Here is a 19,373-nt window from a genome sequence, read left to right on the forward strand (position 1 = left end):
GCCAACTCACGAAGGGGCCATCCCGAAGGGGCCATTCACGAAGGGGCATGTCCCTTCGAGAATAAGCACCCTTTCCCTCTCGTACATATATAAGAAGTGATCTAAATCATCAATCAATACAATCAATCATTCCATTCTACTCTAATTCTGAACACAAAGATTTGGCTATATGTAGAGGCGATTATCATCAATGTATTTAAACATACTCCCTCCGTTCCACAAAAATTGTTCGTTTAGAAAATTTCAGGCATATTACTAGTAGTGGAAGATGACCATGTTACCCCTAATTAACCATAGTAGTTGTGATTGAAAACCGCGCTATTTATTTGATTCCCTAGGTCCTCAATAAATGCAAATGCATTGGAAGTAGAAAAATAAATATTTGATTGACTTCTTGCTCTTCTCTATGCAATTATTTTTCTTGGTATTTGATATTGATTCAATTAGATGAACTTTACTACAATCTGTATGAACAATATTTGTGGGACAAAATTTGAAGATTAAACTAACAGTCTTTGTGGAACTACCTTGTTATGGAACCAGATACCATACAATGCGTTTTCACTTTTTTTTTATGTGTGTGAAATCGCATCTCAGGTCCTACAACGGTAAGGAAAAAAAAATTAAGAAAGAACAGCTCGGCCAGCTGGCAGCCTCCTGTCCAAAACACGCTCTCCGGCTGTCACTTGCCAGTGCCCTACTTAACACGAGGGCACCAAAGCTTAAAATTTCCCCATCCCCCAGAACCCCAACTCGCCTTCGCACCCGGTCTCGCTTCTCCAAGCCGCAGCCCGCAGCGCAAGGCCATGGCCGACGGCAAGGCGACTCTGGCGCGGGGATCTACCGCTGCCCCGGTCGGCCGGTCGTCGCCCCGCTTCCTGCTTCCTCGCGCGAGTGGCAGCCGTCTTCCCGACTTGCCGTCCCAGCCCAGCAGCCCCGATCTCGTTCTCGGCGGCGGGATCCGGGCGAATTTCGACGGCTGGCCGGCGGAGGAGTCCCTGGATCGCTGGGGGCAGTGGGTGGCGAAGCTCCGCGCGCTGCACGAGCCCCTGTGGCGCGAGCTCGGTATCCTGGAGGGCATCCTCGCGACCATGTACCGCGTGCAGCGCGGGGGCGAGGGCGCGCTGCTCCAGCTCGTGCCCTTCTGGTCCTCCGAGACCAACACCTTCGTCTTCCCTTGGGGCGAGGCCACGGTCACGCTGGAGGACGTGGCCGTCCTCGGGGGCCTTCCCCTCGTCGGCGAATCCGTGCGCCAGCCCCTGTCCGACCAGCTCCAGATGGACGACGAGCGCGCGCTCGGGGCCGTCCGCGATCTCCTGATGAACCGGAGCAAGGGCACCGGGTGGATCAAGTACTTCCGCATCCGCCAGCAGCGCCGGCGGCCAGAGGACCAGCTTCTCGAACACGGCGCGTTCCTCTCCATGTGGCTCTCCCGCTTCGTGCTCCCGTCGCCGCCGTTCGACGTCGCCGTTCCGGGGGAGGAGGTGATCCCCATCGCCGTCCGCCTGGCGCGCGGCCAGAGCGTGGCGCTCGCCCCCGCCGCGCTCGCCAGCATCTACAGCGACCTCTCCGCGCTCCGGTGCCACTTCGTGTGGGCAGAGCGAACGGAGGCGCCCTCGGTCTCGGCGCCGATGCACATCCTCCAGCTCTGGGTGTGGGAGCGCTTCCCCGAGCTCCGCCCATCGGCGCCGGCGTGCATCCCGGACTCCGCCGGTGGCGACGTGCCGGTGCCGAGGGCTGCCCGCTGGCACGATCTTGCTGGCAGGGCTCTGGACCCGGGCTACCTGCGCGCCGTGTTCGCGGCACCGAAGGTGTTCGAATGGCGCCCCTACGGAAGTAGGGCAATGCTGTCCTTCGCGCGGTGCTTGCACCCGTGCGAGCTCGTGGGCATGGACTCCGTCGAGCAGCACCGGCCTCACCGTGTGGCGAGGCAGCTTGGGTTCGACCAGGACGTGCCCGGGATCGTGACCCGGCTGAACTCAGATTCTTGGGAGAAAGCATGGGAAACATACGATATCGGCGCAGCAGGGGATTATGCATCTGCTGTTCCCAGTGACAAGCCAGGTGTGACGGATGAGTATGCTCAGTGGTGGAAGCAATACTCACTGTCATGTGCTGCTACCGCCGCTGCTGAGAGGGCTGTTACAGGTAAGGGTAAGACACGCAAGAAGAAGGTAACATTTTTGGATGGCCAGGGTAAAAATGGGAGAGGAAATGGAGATATCTTGGCATCAAATAAAGGGTTTGGTCCTTGCTTGAAAGGCTCTGCACAAGCCAGCAAGAAGGGATCAGCAGGTATGATAATTGTTGAAGTGGCAATTTTATGTGTACATCGAATTAGCTGAATGCATGACAATAATTGACAAATGAAACTTGACAGTATATATGGCCTTATTACTCTCTGTCGTCTCTCTTTTGTTTTCTTTTGCAGGAAACCGTGAGAGGTCGTCTAGCAGGCTGGGACAAGGAAACATTGAACTGGGTAGCAGTGAAGTTTGTACAAAAACACTCTACTATCTTAGGCTATCTGATCGGTCGAAAGAAGCTTGGGATAAAGATGCAAATAGCACAAGTGCAGATAATGGTTTTTACCACCCAAAACGAGCAGTTGGGACGGAGGAAATGATTCAAAAGGCATCTGAGATACGACAGGCTGAGATAGCTGCACTGATAAAAAATATTGCTAAACTGGCGACAGAGATTCGGGAGGAAGAGGCAGCTGAGGCACTCAAGAAGTAGAGCATCAATTCAGGTATGGTAGTAATAATTTTTTGTTTTCACAAGACATTACATATCCCAGGCCCTGATTATATCAGTTAAATAAAGAACGTACGGGTTAGCTAGGGTCGTAGCTTGAGGAAACTGGTCGGTTCCGTCATGAATTGTTGGTGTCGCTAGTCAAATGTTTTGAATACTAAATCAAGTTGTGATGAACAACTGCAGTAGCTCTATTCTATAGGCTCAAGCATCAAGTTGCAACTTTGCAACGTCGTCCATAACTCTTTAGAGTGAATCACATGCGAATGGATTGGAACACCTTGTTTTCAGTGATAAAATGGTGAAAGAAAACGTTTTTGTTTCATTCATGGATTTTGATGGATACTCTTTTGACTACTTCGAAGCAAATGAAATTAGTTCCTTCTGTCGTGTGACTACATACATCATTTTTTTTTTCTTAGGGAACCTGATCAAGTGAATATACATACAGTATTACAGGGCCAATAATAATCAGGAGCAAACAGGGTTGAACTACTACGTTAACCAATAAGCACCCTACACAATCACAAAATATATATAATAATAATATAAACCAACTGTTGTTGTTGGCAAAGGATGGTCGCATTTTTGTTTGATTCAACATTATAGCTCTTTAATTTTTCGTAAGTGTACTTCCTGATTCCATGTCAAATGTAATTTAATTACCTTTTGAGGTTTTGCTTCATATTAGGCAAAAATGAACCATTATATTGATGGCTATCTGCTCTATATGATAAGCTATATGGCTAACCATTATATATGTTTTATATGTAGACAATATTCAGCGGTGCCTACTGGTTCATGCATGTGGTCGCCATGAAGTTTTTCACCAAGAATTGAAGTGACAACTGAAGTGCCTCCCTGGTTGATATATGCCAAACCCACATGATCTACTTATTTATTCGATCCGATCTCAACCATGATCGAGCTGATGTAATAGTTTACTATGCTGCATGAACACTGTTGCAGATTGAACTTGTTTCCGTTTTACTAAAAACAAAGATGGATGAAGTTGTAACTTCGGCTTGGGCATTCATATAATATAAGGTGATGCTGAAGTGATATACGAGAATTTTGAATCACAACATCTTTTCCCTTAAAACTGAAGGCTCAAAATTCTCTTTACTATCCATTGTAGTCATGTTTCCTCACCTTTGGTGCAAGGGAACTTTATTTATTATAAATTTTCAAGCATATATACAACTTGATGCCAAACTCTTTTCTGGGAAGATAGCTGGATAATGGGAAAGCCAATTTGTATTGAACATCTTGTGCTCTATGACTTATGCGAAAATAAACTAATAACAGTACAGGAAATGTTGACTAGAAATGGCCGTTTGAACTTTAGCAGATGGCTCCCTCCCTCTTCGTTTGAGGATTGGATGAGGATTGTCGAAATGACATTTTCTTTTAACTTTGAGACACGAGATGACTTTGTTTCATGGAGTTGGAGCAGTAAAAAGATTTTCACTATGAAATCTGTATATAATCATTTGTCTAGTGCTAGTGAAAATAATAATTTCAATCACATCTGGAAGTCAAAACTACCTTACAAAATAAAGATATTTACTTGGTTGCTGGAGAAAGGCGATATACTTACAAAGGATAACATGATTAGGAGGAAGTGGATAGGGTATCCCTCCTGCAGGTTCTGTGATCAGTTAGAATCAATTGATCATCTCTTTTTTCAGTGTCCAGTAGCCAAATGTGTGTGAGCTATGATTGGACAATGCCTTGGTGCAAACAACGTTCTGAGAGATTGTCAGCAGTATAAACTGTGGATTAAGAAGTGGCTGCCCGATGGGTAAAATGTTTATCACTTCGGGTTTGCAGCTGTGTGCTGGGCCATATGGAAGTGTCGCAATGAAGCAGCTTTTTATGCCAAACTCATTCGGCATCCGGCCGAGATTTTGCTACACTCATGTCCTTTCATGAATTATTGGGCATGGCTTTACACCTCGGACTTCCAAGGGAGGCTGCTGGAAGGGGTTAAGACTCTGCTGACTTATGCCCACAAGGTGCTAGCACAACAAGCTGGGAGGCCACCTGTGAGGATGATGCTTCCGCTGCTTGACAAGATGAGCAGGAAGGCTGATGTTGCGAAAGTAAAAAGAGGGAAAGTTGTTGATAGGTCCTGTGGGTGCTGTGGTTACCTTTGGGGCTGTGTCCTTTTGGTGTTTTTTCCTCTTTTTCAAGTACTGTTTTCTGTCACTGGCTGGCCCTCATCTAGGAACTCTGGGTTTTATGGGTCTGTCTTGGCTCTCTTCTAGCTTGAAAGTCAAGGCTAGAAAACGGTTTAGGCTTTGCTCCCCCATCTTGATTCCTTCCCCCACCTGTTTCTGAACATGCATAACTTTGTAATTCAGTTTTTGGTAATGGAATTGGGATGAATCTTGTTTCGAAAAAATATATATACAACTTGATACATAGGGGAATACAAAATTATACACCCATGCATTGTGCTTATCCACTTGTTCGTGTTTACTCTTCAACAATACTTTATCCAAGAATTTGATCCTAGTTCAACGTATAATCATCTGAAATAATCTTCATGCCAACTCTTTAATAATATCATTTTCATGTTATGAACCATGCCAGTTTTATGTGTAAAATAATTCTTAAATGATATATATATATGGTTGACAATAGAGGGAGGAGCATCTTGATCTGTTCATTTTATACTAACGCAGGAAATGTGATCAATATAACTTCTTTGTTCTATGAATCCTATCAAATTGTTGAGCGGAAGCGTCATAAGTTAATTACATCTTTTGAATTACGAAAACATGAAGCCTCTTGTTACCAGGTAAAGATCCCTGTAGCAATTATATTTATGTTCATGCATATTTTCAAGTTATTAAGTAACTTATTTCGACTGCCTATTTGCTCCAGAACAAGATCTCAACTGAAGCTAGTTCAAATTAACATAGATACTTGCTACTGTATAAGACACATCTTTTATTTATAATGCATTTTTATTTCTATTTCCTGTTGTTCATCTAATTGCAAACTAATGTTCCATACAAAATATTGTTTACAGACAATATTTCTTGTCAATTGCCGATTCAATGAAGATATGAGCATCTAATTGTTTTTAAGCAGTACTATGTTTCAACTTTTTATATTTTTAGGCATTCATATTTATATGCATTACTTCAAAAAAGAAAACTTAACCGTAACCTTTTCAAAACCCCTTGGAGGCGGGTACAATTTTGAACCACCCCGGTCAATGCTTCGGACTAACTGAGGGGGTCATTTTTTTTTAACCGAGGCGGTTATAATAAACTGTCTCTTAAAATATATTAACCGAGCCGGACAATGTAATATAACCACCTCAGTTAATATCTATTAACCGAGACGGTCATCATAACAATGCACAATTAACCGAGGCTATTATATTAGCCTCCTAAAATTAGGCCCAACCCACTACTATTTCTCGGCCCAAAGGAAGTCCAATAGCCGGAGTGATATAAAAAACAGTTAGCATTTCTCAGCCTCCCTCCATTCCCGTCTTGCTCCCCCTCTCACACAGCACCTCCCTCCCTTCGCTCTCCCACACCCTCCACCCTCTCTCACGGGCCTGCTTAGGCGGCAGCCCAAGCGCGGTGGCGGCCGGGGCGGGTGGGGGCGCGGTTGAGGCAGCCAGATCCGGCGTCGGCAGATTCTGAAGGCAGCTTGGGCACGAGTGAGGCGACGGCGGATCCCTCGGCGATGGTGGATCCCTTCCCCTTTCTTCCCCACTGACGGCGGATCCGGTGGTGGGCACGGGCGAGGCCAAGGCTTGCGGCGGTGGCGGGCTTGGTGAGCCCGTGGATGGGCTTTGTGGGATCATTGGGTTTTTATTTTTTATTTTTTTTGTTTGATTAAGCATCTCAAAGAGAGTAACTATTTTTTGCTCTCTATTTGACTCTCAATTGTACTCTTCAAAAAAATTTATGTCCATAATGCATTAGTGACTCCAACAAACTCTCTATTTCTCACTCTCCAAATCACAACAGCTCTTCATCTTTCCCCTCCACACACACCCTGGCGTGTGGGTTCCATGTGTCATCTCCTACCTTTCCCCTTCATTGTCCTTTCCCGGCCTCTATTTGGAATGGGGAACGGAGCGAGGTGGCGGCTGCGACCATGGGCAACTGTGGCGGCGGGGCGGGGCGAAGCGGGGGTGGAGGTGCGAGGTGTGGCACCGGGCGAGGTGCATCGGCGGGATGGCGGGCCATGGAACCTGCATGGGAGGCTGGAAGAGGAGATGGTGAGCCGGACTGGCTCTCCTTTTTTTAACCTAGCGAGCCGGACGAAATACCATTCTAAAAGGACTTCTCCCTACTTTATATTTATTTCTATAAACTTGCACTCTGAAAAATAAATTTATGTTCCGAATTGGGAACGAAAAGTAACTAGTTATTTTGCAGTAAATTCAAAAGATATATGAATATTTATCAAAAGTTCATGATAGTGGCCGAACTGAACCGAAAGTAAGTAGTTTCTCTAGAGTAACTGCAGAAGGACACGTCCCCGTTGCTGATCAGGCCCACGCGTTAGTGGGCCTTGTTTGGTTAGGCGCGCTAGTCTCCGCATAAAAGACCAAATGACGTCTATTTGCAAAAAAATTTGAAAGATGGGTGTAATTTTTCGCGACGAATCTAATGATGATAATTAATCGATGATTTGCTATAGTAACCATTCTCTAATCGTGTAGTCAAAGACCTCATTAGATTCTTCAGGTCACTAGCGCGGAGATTTTAAAGTTAGTTTTGTAAACTGATTTTATTTGATACTGTAATTAGCGGTGAAACTGACAGTATTCACTAGCACCTGCGAACTAAACGGGCCAATAGCTGGCTCACGCTCTTCACGCAGCTCCCCGTCGTTCTCAAACAAAACCCCAACTCCCCAACCAGTACCGAACGAACCCCCACCCCACCGACCACCGCAATGGCGGACGGCGAGGAGCCCCTGGTCCAAGAATCCGCCGCGCCCGTCGTCTCCGACGCCGACCCCTCCCGCCGCTGCGTCCGATTGGCCCACACGCTCCTCCCCGGCGCGGAGCCCGGCGCCCGTCTCCCGGCCCCGCCCCGCGACCCCGGCCCCGTTCCTAGCCGCGGCGGGGCCCTGGCGGAATTCCGGGGCTGGCCGGGCTGCCCCAAGCTGTGGATGCGGTGGGTGGACAAGCTCCGGCCGCGGCACGAGCCCCTGTGGCGGGACCTCGGGATCCTGGACGCCATCCTCGCCGCCACGTACCGGGTGCGCCGCGACGAGGGCGCCCTGCTCCAGCTCGCCGCCTTCTGGTCCGCCGCCACCAGCACCTTCGTCTTCCCCTGGGGCGAGGCCACCGTCACGCTCCAGGACGTCGCCGCGCTCGCGGGCCTGCCCCTCGTCGGCGGCCCCGTGCGCGCGCCGGTGCCGGGGGACCTCGAGAAGGAGGTCGGCGCGCTCGAGGCCGTCCGGGTTGTGCTCAACCAGAGCAAGAACAGGAAGCCGTCCTACGGGGTGTGGGTGAAGTACTTTCTTGAGCGCGCGCCGCCGGACACGGGGGCATCCGCCGCCGGTGGCCGCGGCGACCTCGTCGAGCACGGCGCCTTCTTGTCCTTGTGGCTCTCTCGCTTCGTGCTCCCGTCGCCGCCGTTGGACGTCGTCCACCCGGATACATCCCCCGTCGCCGTCCGTCTGGCGCACGGCCAGAGCGTGGCTCTCGCGCCCGCCTCACTCGCCAGCATCTACAGCGATCTCTCGGCGATCAAGCGCCGCTTGGGCTTGCGCAACAACAGGGAGCCGCCGCCTTTCGGGGTTTCCGCGCCGATGCGCATCCTCCAGCTTTGGGTCTGGGAGCGCTTCCCCGAGCTGCGCTCGAAGATGGAAAAATCCCCTGCTCCTGATGTCAATGGCGTGCCAAGGGTTGCCCGGTGGCATGACGCCCGCAGTGTGCTCGACACGAGGTACGTTTTCGGAGTGCTCATGTCGCCCAAGGAGTTTGAGTGGCGACCCTATGGAAGTAGCAGTGTTGCTCTGCAGCCCGAAACCTGTGGCTGCTGGGTGCGTGGCCAGGATATCACAAGAAGCAAAGCACTGTTGTCATTTGCGCGATGTTTGCGAGCTTGTGAGCTTGTAGGCATGAAGTGCATTGAGAAGTATCGTCCTCATCGTGTTGCGAGGCAGCTGGGCTTTGATCAGGATGTGCCAGGAGTTGTGGTCCGTGCAAACTCAAGATGGGAGGAAGCATGGGATACATACAACATTGAAGCCAAAAATCTTGCATTCATCGTTCCGGATCACAAGCCGGGCATGACGGTTAAGTATGCTCAATGGTGGGAGCCTTACTCATTGGCATGTGCTACTGCAGTTGCTAATTCTGTGAAGACTAAAGGACTATGTGTTTTGGTTAGTCCAGTAAAAAGAAAAATGGAAGGGCTTCCTGCTGCTAATTCTGGCAAAAAGATGTGTGTTGACACATCCATCAGGATCCATCGGACAGCACCAGATGCAGCTGAGGAGCTGGAAGATGAAATTCCTCTTGTGGAGAGGCTCAATAGCATTATCAAGATGACGCGTAAGCAGCATACCACGGAATTTGCGGTGAAAGGTGCTGAACAGGAGCTAATTGCTGAAAGTCCATACAGTTTTAGATCAATATCTGCAAGTGTTGGAGCTAAGAAGGCAACTCTACACAAAGATTTTGAGCAAGCCGTAGCTGATGAATTCACCGGCTCTTTAAGTATGGTTGATGGATTATCTTGTGGTTCTCTTACAAAAATGACACTAAACAAATGTCTCCAACAAACTGAAGAGGAAGACCTTGTTATCTCTAATGAGGAAAAGAATAGCATACCAGAATATGGTGATTTATTCCCCAACGTCATCCAGAGTGCAGCGAGTAGTGAAAGCGATGAAGCCGTTGTTGGAGCTGCATCTGAAGTTGATATGTTCCCTTCATCTGAAGACATCTTGAAGATCAGGGATTCCGAGGTTGAATCTTCTCTGAGTGACAGAACTCTCAGACAAGAACCAGATGTATTAGCTCATACTGCACCTATCCAAACTTATGTTGGTCACTCAGAAGGTTCAACTAAAGAAATGCAGAAATGCATTGTCGCAGGAGACAAGGTGCACAAGGACAAAGATGTCTTAGTATCAAATGAAGAGTTAGAATCTGTGATTGAAAACCTCGCTGAAGCCTATAGAAAGAAATCAGGTATCATAATTGAAGTGACTGCCCTATCCTTCAAACTGAAATGCAAATCAAACTTCAAAGTAAACCTTTTCCTTGTCTCCTTTTCTTTTGCAGGAAACAGTGAGAGGCCCGCGTCGAGGAGGCAGGTTGATGGAATCACCAAACAGGTTGGCAGGGAAGTGTGTACAAAAACTATCTACTACCTTAGTCGATTTGATCGGACGAAAGATGCCTGGGACAAAGATGCAAATACCATGGGCGGAAATCAAGATGTTAAAATGCCAAGACGCGCAGTTGGAACGATGGAAATGATTAAAATGGCATCTGCACTTCGAAAGGCCGAAATTATTGCTGGGTTGAAGAAAAATATAGACAGACTGAAGGAAGAGATCCTTGCGCTAGAGGCAGCAGATAACCTCAAAAAGTAAAGTATAAATATAACCTAAGATATGAGATACAAGTAGTATTTATTTCTTCACATGACATTAGACATCTCCTAACTTCCTAAGGTTTATGATATGCAGACTAGCTAATGAAACTTGTTGTATTGTTAATTTTCGTGTTTGTGTTAATGTCTTGAAGGAACCTAGTAGACAATATATAGTGAAGAAACTGTGATACAGAGACACACAAAATATAGTTTTACCTCCCGTGGCCCTCTGTTCTAAGCTCGGCAGCTTCTCACCTGGCAGCCCCTCTCGGATGTGCAAACTTTTCATGCATTTGATAAAATAATAGGAGGTGCATATCAAATCGCCCAAATTTCAATCAGTAAAGATAAAATTTACTGGAACAACTGAACAAAAATAGAAAAGTATCCATTACAAAATTTCAGAGGGCTTTTCTCACGTTCATCTCTCCATCTCTCACCCAAAGAGTAAAAGGGAAATTAATCAGCGAGTTAGGCCGACGCCGGAGCACAAGCCTCAGCTTGGGCCGGCGCAGCAGATCGAGCCGGGCTGGCTACACGCAGCGCAGGGAACTTGGACACATGTCCTCGACGTTCAGGACCGGCGAAGAATCGCGGTGCTCCCGGTAGTACCTGTCATTGGCTGCGCGCCTCTGTTGCTGCCCGCCATGCCGCAGGTAGTAGCCATCATTGCCAGGGCGCTCCCGTTGGAATCTACCAACATTGTCGCCCTGCTGCTGTCGTTGCCGGTACTCACCATTGCCATGATACCGGCCGTTGCCCCTGCCGTAGCCGTATCCGCCATTGCCCCTGCTGTACCCATCGCGGCGGCCAGGGCCATTGTAGCCGACCCTAGGAGCGTCGTTGCCTCCGCCATTGTAGCCACCCGTTGGTGCACCACCATTGCCGTTTTGGACGGCAGCTTTCTGATAATAAGAGACACGCCTTGGCGGCCTAAACCCAAGGTTTTTGATGGGGGACGCGGTAACCTGAAAACAGTTGTAAAGATTAGATTCCATAACGCACATCAAGTTAGCATCGAACTACATTATTTTAAGGAAATCCTTAATTCCTTATACCTTCTTATTAGGTTTGGTATCCTTTGCAGCAGCCTCCTTTCCTTCTGCCTCAACTGTTTCTTCGTTTTCTTACTAGCCTCGGGCTTGTCGTGGGCGGCCAGCTCGGCGGGGTCGGTGGCATCAGCGAGCTTGGCGGCGGCGGCAGCCTCGACTTCCTGTTGCCGACGACGGCGGAGACCGCGGCCTCCCCGCACTAGCCGTCCGCGAGCTCCAGCAGTTCGAAGTTGTAGGTGGCGATGGGCCCATGGCGCGGCGAGCCCGGCCGGCCTAGCCGACTCGGGAAGGCGGCGCTGCTTCTGCCTGCTGGATCGATCGGGTGGGAGCTGGCTTGTTCGTTCGCCGACGATGGTGGAGAGACGGCGTGTGGCGCTGCTGCGTTTTGTAGGTTCAACAGACATTCCTGGCATACTAGAATGAGATTGGCCCTGTTTGGTTATCTTTCTTTCCTAGCGTGCACGTTTTTCAAGAAGAAAATCTTGCATGCATGTTGGCTTAAATGAAATCTATTTGTAAAACTTTTCAGAGATGGGTGTAATTTTTCGCGACAAATTTAATGACGGTAATTAATCGATGATTTGCTATAGTAACTGTCCTCTAATCGCGCGGTCAAAAGTCTCATTAGATTCTTCAGGGTTCCTAGCGCGGGGGTTCTGAAGTTGCTTTTGTAAGATAACTTTGTTTGGCACCATAATTAGCGGTCAAAGTACATGCTAGCCCATTCTAGAAAAGAACCAAACAAGGCTATTACAGAGGATGCGAAAAGAGGGAGACTTTAGAGGTTAACAATAAGAGAAAAAATAGTCGTGCCAAGCCAGAATTTGATGAGGTGTTCGTCTGTACCGGAAGCACCAGACATCCAAGTCTTGCGCGGCTCTGCGAATTACTTCTCGAGGTGGTAAGACTAACTGCTCAAAGATCTTCGCGTTCCTTGCCTTCCAAAGATGCCAAAGGAGGATGGGAGTGGCATCGGTTCGGGTCTGATGGCAGCCGATTAGCCAAGGGGTTTTGTGTGCACCAGGCGTTGTTATTACCCCAGCCTAGAGAAGACTTCGTGCGCACGGCTGCAATGGATGAAGATGTGTTCGTCGGTTTCAAGAACACTCTGGCAGAACTCACAGTTTGCTTCGTCACGCAGACGGATGTGTTTATGGAAGTGGTTTGCCCTGGTGTTGAGACGCCCATGGTAGAGTAACCAACCGAAAACTTCACCGCAACAGCCTGGAAACGGAATCGAATACTCTAGAAAGGTGGACGGAACCCAACACAGCAGCAACAATGCAATAAATTTCTATTGAATGTCTCGTTAATAGTGGTTACACAGGTTATTTATAGGTGCTGATTAATACGAATAATTTTTACCTATGAAAATTCATGACAACTATATTTTTCTTTTTGTCCATTCAGGAGGTACCTACAGAGTATAAATGGACTTGAAACAAAAAGTGCTGACAAATATAGGTATGAACTACATTTTCATCAGATAACATTTGGAAATTTACATAAATGGCTTTGAATTTTCTTTTTGGCTTTCTCAGTATTGATGATTGGGTTTTTTGACAGTCAATATGCACCAAACGACGACCAAATTGTGGTGTCTGTCCATTTACTACAGAGTGCAAGTACTGAGTCAAGTTTCAATGTCAGCTTCGATATAAAGTCTAATAACTACAGTTGTGGTGATATATTGTTGCATTTATCTTTTTTTAATAGCTTGAGAAGTTAAACAAATGAAGGTTTCAACTATAGAAATTAAAATTATAGTTCTCTAGCCGTGCTTCTTAGTATAATTTTAATTATATTTTCTTAAATGTCCATGAACTACATTTTATTCTGATAAATAAATTATGCAATGTCATGTTTCTTAATAGAGCCACGCGTGCACTCCCAGAATATAGTCAGCAGCATGAAAGAGAGCGAACAAATATGGGCGAAAGCAGAAGATATACCAAATTGAAATGGAAAAAAATACAGAAATGCATTGCAAGGAGCCTATTATCGAGATACCACCAACTCCACCATATGAAGACCCAGCACCACAAAGTGACGAAGAATTTGAACAGGAGTTTCATGACGATAATATAGAAGATATTGGTTATGATGCAGTCATAACGCCAGCGCATGAAAAGGAGATTATTCCAATCCAACCGCGAGCCACCCCAACTCCAATGATTAAGAGATACCATCTATGAACAAAATATACTGCATATGACAGAATTTCTACCTTATGCAAAATAAAAAAAATTATGTAAATGTGGCATGTCTATATTCTGACATTCATGTTTTGCATTGTTATATTGCAGGTACGAGATCCCAGATGGGCATGAAATTTTGGACAAAGTTAGTAGTTGATGATTTCATTCTTCATGAATTGATTTTACAAACTGTAACTATGTTCGCCTAACTATCAAGGAATCCCAACTCCTTGGATCCGTTTAATGGAACTGCAACTACTCAAAGCCTCAGTTTTACATTCTTCCTGCAACATTTTGCAAGGCCTCACATGTCAGCCACACAAGTTATGTGTAGACAGATGGGTTCACATATAATGTTGTAGGTTTTAACTAATGGCAGGATTAGTTAGTTTGAACTGATGGCAGAATTAGTTAAGTTATGTGAAACTTAACCTAGAAGTTAGTTGTATCTTTTTGTTAGTCAAATGCAAATAGTTGTACTTCTGTAATATTAACTCTTACATTGTTAATTTGGTTCTAAACTATCCATTACTTTTTTATTTGAGTAACCAACCCTGAATGATGAATTATTTCTTGACATACTAGTTTGACCCGAGGGTTCCTTGTGATTGTAATGTATACCTCTTAATAATTCGTTGTCGTTTGGATGAACATACTGTGACCGCTACAATTCTGGTGAGTAAATTAAATTATGCTTCAGTTTCCTTTGTCACTCATAATCATAGATTTAAAAATATTATAAGAATGACCCCAATTTCTCTTGAGAAGTTCCAAGATTAAAAGAATAATTCTGAAGTAATTTATTTCGTAATAATAGATACCTTGCCGGACGGCAAATAGAGGAGTACTAGAAGGCGGTTTGACACGTTTCCATGTTTAGAGATGGCGGGAACCAACCTCAAGCACTATAAAAGGGACCTCCCACCACTCCACTCAACACACATCACTTAGAAGTCTCTTTCACATTATCATTGTGACTTGTACTCCTTAGGGTAGAGGAGCTAGGCTAGTACTTCATTTTCTTAGCGAATCCAGTCGTCTCGGGGTCGGTGAGTAATTCTCGACCTCTGGTATGGCTTTGTATTCCGACTATCGTTATGCTATTCATTCAGAGTTCGTTCATGGTTATCTTGATATGTTCTTAGCTTGCTTCGTTATGATCAGTTCTTCATCAAGTTGTGCTAGTTGCTTGCATAGACCAGATAATCTGGGTAAGGATATCGGTTCATTGTGCTTTCGGGCATGAATTAGCATCTTACCTATCCATCCGAATGGTAGGGCACCCGGGTGCGCTGCGGTAGTGACCTCATATGCGGGCATGGTGCCCGGGTATGCAGGATCCCTTCGGATATGATGGTGCTCCACGGTTTGACTGGGGTAGACCGCGGGTGGTGACAGCCCCGTCGGTCCATCGGGAAGTTGCTTCTCGGTTAGTGTACTCCCCGACGTTCGGGTATCGTGTAGAAGTTCATGCGAATATGAAACGGGACTGGATGTTCTCCAGCGCGGGTCATTCTCCCTGATGTCTCTAATTTTCCGGCACCTGCAGCTCTAAGCCTGTGACTAACATAACTCTTTGTTTACATGAATAGTATACTAGATCTTTGTTTGCCTATGCTCCCACTGACCTTAGGTGTATTTGTTTATTCTTTATTTATGAGAGTTGGTTGATATGTGTTGATGCTCCTTAGCGCCCCAATTTATGTACCGCAAGCGCACGGATCGTGGTAGCTTTTCCCTTAGAGTACTCCCCCAAGGTTTATCAATCCGTGGATCGACAAAAAACTACCTAAGGTTTTTCATCTAATCTAACGGATCTATCCTAACATGAAGCATGAATTGCACATATAGAGTAAACCTTTTATAGATATGAGTGTTGTGTAAAGGTTGATCTCATCCATGAACATAGGCATAACCATAGCAAAACCAAAGACATGACTAGGCCTATCGTCATCTAGTTGTAGTTCAAGCTAACGAGCAAATAAATCATGCATCTCAATCAATAGCATCCTTAAATCAAAACCTCCAATCCAACCCCTCGGGAACCCCTCTACTCAGGCCATGCCCTGTCACGACGCTCCCTTTGGACAAAAGTACCCCAAAGCACGCTAGACGTGTCGAACCCCCTTGGGTAGATCCGGTATGAACTCCTAGCTACCATAACTACAAGAACACCCCATGTAATCTATCTCGAGAATAGATCTAGGAATAAGCGCACCTAAGGCAAGAACGAAATAAAAAAGGAGACATGATCGCTAATAGATTCGGAAGACATGATTATCATTACTCACATAATAGATGTGTTTGGATCATCACCACCGTGTGCACACCATCGATGAATCCAACTAGCTCATGAACTCCGCCATGGCACAACCACGCACGGAGGCCATGGCGGCTAGGGGCGGCCTAAGCCATCTCCTAGACAACTTCGAAGACTTGTGGCGGCCGTCGTCTCCCTCCGGTCTTGGCCCTAGGTTTTCGTCGAGTTCTGGGTGGATGGATGCCCCGAGTTGAATAAGGTGCGAGCTATTTATGAGCTGAGGAAGCCACCGGTCGAAGGGGAGGCAGAACCGCCTCGGAAACGGGCTAGGCCGGCCAGCCTACCCTCTTTCGGGACCGCCTCGGTCTCATCTTTCGCGTGTAGACTCCTCGCGTCTTCTAGAGTTTATGTCCTTCACGATTGCACCCCTTTGGACGTCGTTATCTTGGAGATATCTTCGAGGAAAGGATAGGATAGGGAATCCTTCCTTAAATCTTCATTTGCTTTGCTTAATCCCGAAGTATCTTGATCTCATCTTCGTGGGCTTGGTCCTTTGGCTCTCTTGGAGGATGGATGTGCATGAATGGGCTTCGAATCAACATGGGCTTTGGTCCTTCCTTTGGGCTTTGGCCTTCGTCTTTCTCCGTGTTAGCGCTCGATTACGGGCCTCGTCATTTCATGCTCCAAAATAGGCCAAAAACCAGCAAAAACGAAGTTCCTCCAAAATATATGTGCAAATGTGAAAATGACCAATAATTAGGCTGGGGTTAGGACGGTTAGTGATTTTGATATTAAATTCATGCCATTATCAAGGATAAACAAGGGATAAAATGGGTACTTAAGGAGCACCAACAATATGTATGTGTCACATTACCCTCGATTATCTTTTATTATCACTTACTCCTGTATAATCAGCAGTCTGCACCTTATCTCATACTATTATGATTATGTATCTAGTAAACATCTTTACACACCACGCCATCCCTTGGGAAAATATAAATAACGATACCTTGAATACTTCCAGGTGAAATGCTACAACAGTATATCCGTGCGCTTGCGGATCCTTCTATAATCGTTAAGACATACCGCACGATATTTCATGGCGTCAATGCTATGGACCTAACCCATTCATAGTGATTATGCTATGGAATACCCACCAGTATTTCTGGCGCTGTTGCTGGGAACTAACCCCTCCTAGTAGCGATGTTAAGAAATGTCAACAAGCATTTCTGGCGACATTGGCGGGGATGACACTGGTGTAAAGGTTTTACTAATGCATAAACATGGCAATGTGAATAAGAGGTAGCTACTGATTATACAGGCTAATGTTTCTTTTTATTTTCTCCTAATTGCATGAAAACAGGGTAGTGTATGTCTGGTTTCTACTTGCCGACCAACTTCGTTGAAAATCCCGAGAAGCTCGTGAGAAGGGTCCGACCTCGCATTGTCCCTCCTTAGGTCTCGTTGTCGACAAGCGAACCAGCTCTTCAAACACCATCAACAACAACCGAACCCATGGTTGAGAAGACTCTCAACTTCTCCGTCCCCCTCCCACCGCCAATGTGGCGACTGGACCCAACGTTGATGTTGGAGACGTGAACATCGAGCTGAAGTCCAACCTGATCAACATGGTGTAGGCTAGCCCATTTTGTGGCAAGCCAAACGAGGATGCTAACGCCCACCTTCAGAACTTTCCGGAGCTCTGCAAGACCGTAACCATACAGGGGCGTTACGGCTGACGCTATTAGTTTCCGTCTGTTTCCTTTCTCCCTACTAGGGAAGGCGAACAGTGGTTTTATCAGAACAAGGGAGCCATTAGTATGTGGGACAAGTGTTTCATGGCGTTTCTCGCCAAGTTCTTCCCGCTGGACAAAACAAATGCCCTGCACAGAAGAATTTCAAGCTTCCAGCAGGCAGAGATGGAATCCATCCCAGAAGGTTGGGAGAGACTCCAAGAGTACATACTCACCTATCCTCATCATGGGATGGACGAGTGGCTCGTGCTCCAAAGCTTCTACAACGGGCTAACAACAACATCTAGAGCCCACTTGGACACTGCTTCTGGAGGAGTCTATCTAGACCTTGCGATTGCCAAGGCTACGGTCTTAATCGAAAAGATGGTCTCCAACCAGGGCTGGAACAAGGAGCGTTCCCAGCCAGAACCAAGGGCGGAATGCATACTGTCAAGGAGACGGATATGCTCGCCGCTAAGTTGGACCTCCTATTGAAGAAACTCAACGAAGGGAACAAACAGCAAACCAATATGCGAAGTTTGCAGTGACGGTGGACACTCGAGGAATGACTGCCTCGAGACTCGTGAAGAAGTGGCGTACATGAACAACAGCAACAACAACGGGTTTCGTCCACAAGGAAGCCAAGGGTGGGGTCAAGCACGTCCGCCATTCCGAGGAGGTAATGATTTCAACTCAAATTTCAATTCGAACCAACCCTCCTTGAGAGATCTTGTCTTTGGGCAAGCTAAAATTAATGAATCTTTAAATAAAAAGCTTGCTGCCAATGATAAAATTTTGGAAAATATGAATGCAAAAGTTGAAACTCTTTCTTCTGCTCTTAAAAATCAATTGAATTTCAACAAAATGATCGAAACACAATTGGATCAAATCACTGTTGCGATTCCTGCATCTGAGTCATGAAAGATTCTGAGGCAACCCGAATCTCCCGTCGAAACTGCAAACATGGTGTCTACCGGATGGGGTAGTTCCTTCCGGCGTGCACCACATACTAATCATGCAGGAAGAACCACGCACCCAAGGATGAATGCGTGGGGAGGACTGACAGCGAAGCTACATGGAGATCCAGGGGTGCCCATGATCAGCTGCTCCATCTTAGATCAATTCTACAAACGGGCCCTCTGCGACCTTGGGTCAAGCATAAACATCATGCCCAAGGTGATCTTTGAACAATTACAATATCCTGCTCTCTCCTAGACCAGTATGCTCGTATAACTTACAGATTCCGCAGTTCGACATCCCGAGGGGGTAGTCGAAAACATATATGTATGAATCAAGAACTGCTTCGTCCTCGTCAATTTCGTGTCCTCGACATGGAGGGGGACCTGGGCATAGATCTCATTCTTGGACGACCCTTTCTAAACGACTTCAGGGCAAGGATCGATGTTGGAGCTGGAGAAATCTAGTTCCGCATCGGGGTTGACAATATATTCTTCAAAATTCTTTTCAGGAAGGAGCAACGATTTGTGATCCAGCAGGCTCACGATGGGAGCCCGCTCCGGGGTTCACCCGAACCCAAGTCTGAAGAACCTACGACCACACGATCTAAAAGAAGGAGATCAAAGGAAGTGTGGCGTAAAGTTGAGAGTTCGTCTTCATCTACTTCTCCAAGACGAAACAAACAATGGTAAGTGAAGCAGGAGAAAGGTCCCACTCGTCAGACTCAAAATGCCGAGCCCTGGCCGAAGGTAAATAGGTACTTATCTCATATTTAAATTTCCGCCATTTTGCTTTTCTCAGTTTTTGATTTTTCCCAC

General features: G+C 46.6%; 2 protein-coding genes and 1 non-coding gene across 3 annotated transcripts; 2 read left to right on the top strand and 1 right to left on the bottom strand.

The window, feature by feature from the left end:
- Positions 1 to 806: 806 nt before the first annotated feature.
- On the top strand, positions 807 to 2,739 carry LOC120688817. Its single transcript, XM_039971187.1, has 2 exons — positions 807 to 2,295; positions 2,432 to 2,739. Exons 1-2 carry the CDS (start codon positions 807 to 809, stop codon positions 2,737 to 2,739), a joined length of 1,797 nt encoding a protein of 598 aa, XP_039827121.1.
- Positions 2,740 to 7,619: 4,880 nt separating this feature from the next.
- Positions 7,620 to 10,560, top strand: LOC120693463. The gene is made up of 2 exons (XM_039976909.1): positions 7,620 to 9,946; positions 10,040 to 10,560. The coding sequence occupies exons 1-2, from the start codon at positions 7,693 to 7,695 to the stop codon at positions 10,351 to 10,353; spliced, it is 2,568 nt and encodes an 855-aa protein (XP_039832843.1). The 5' UTR covers positions 7,620 to 7,692; the 3' UTR covers positions 10,354 to 10,560.
- A 7,185-nt stretch (positions 10,561 to 17,745) lies between these two features.
- Positions 17,746 to 17,852, bottom strand: LOC120693602. The gene has a single exon (XR_005683061.1). It is a non-coding gene; the product is annotated as a small nucleolar RNA R71 (small nucleolar RNA).
- Positions 17,853 to 19,373: the final 1,521 nt, after the last annotated feature.

This window comes from Panicum virgatum, chromosome 9N (genome assembly GCF_016808335.1).
Source record: "Panicum virgatum strain AP13 chromosome 9N, P.virgatum_v5, whole genome shotgun sequence".
In the NCBI taxonomy this organism is placed as follows: domain Eukaryota; kingdom Viridiplantae; phylum Streptophyta; class Magnoliopsida; order Poales; family Poaceae; genus Panicum; species Panicum virgatum.

Excerpts from the sequence above, each read along its gene's own strand:
- LOC120688817 (XM_039971187.1), top strand. The coding sequence starts at position 807 with ATGGCCGACGGCAAGGCGACTCTGGCGCGGGGATCTACCGCTGCCCCG. Across the intron at positions 2,296-2,431 it reads CAGCAAGAAGGGATCAGCAG|GAAACCGTGAGAGGTCGTCT; the intron begins GTATGATAATTG and ends TTTCTTTTGCAG.
- LOC120693463 (XM_039976909.1), top strand. The coding sequence starts at position 7,693 with ATGGCGGACGGCGAGGAGCCCCTGGTCCAAGAATCCGCCGCGCCCGTC. Across the intron at positions 9,947-10,039 it reads AGCCTATAGAAAGAAATCAG|GAAACAGTGAGAGGCCCGCG; the intron begins GTATCATAATTG and ends TTTCTTTTGCAG.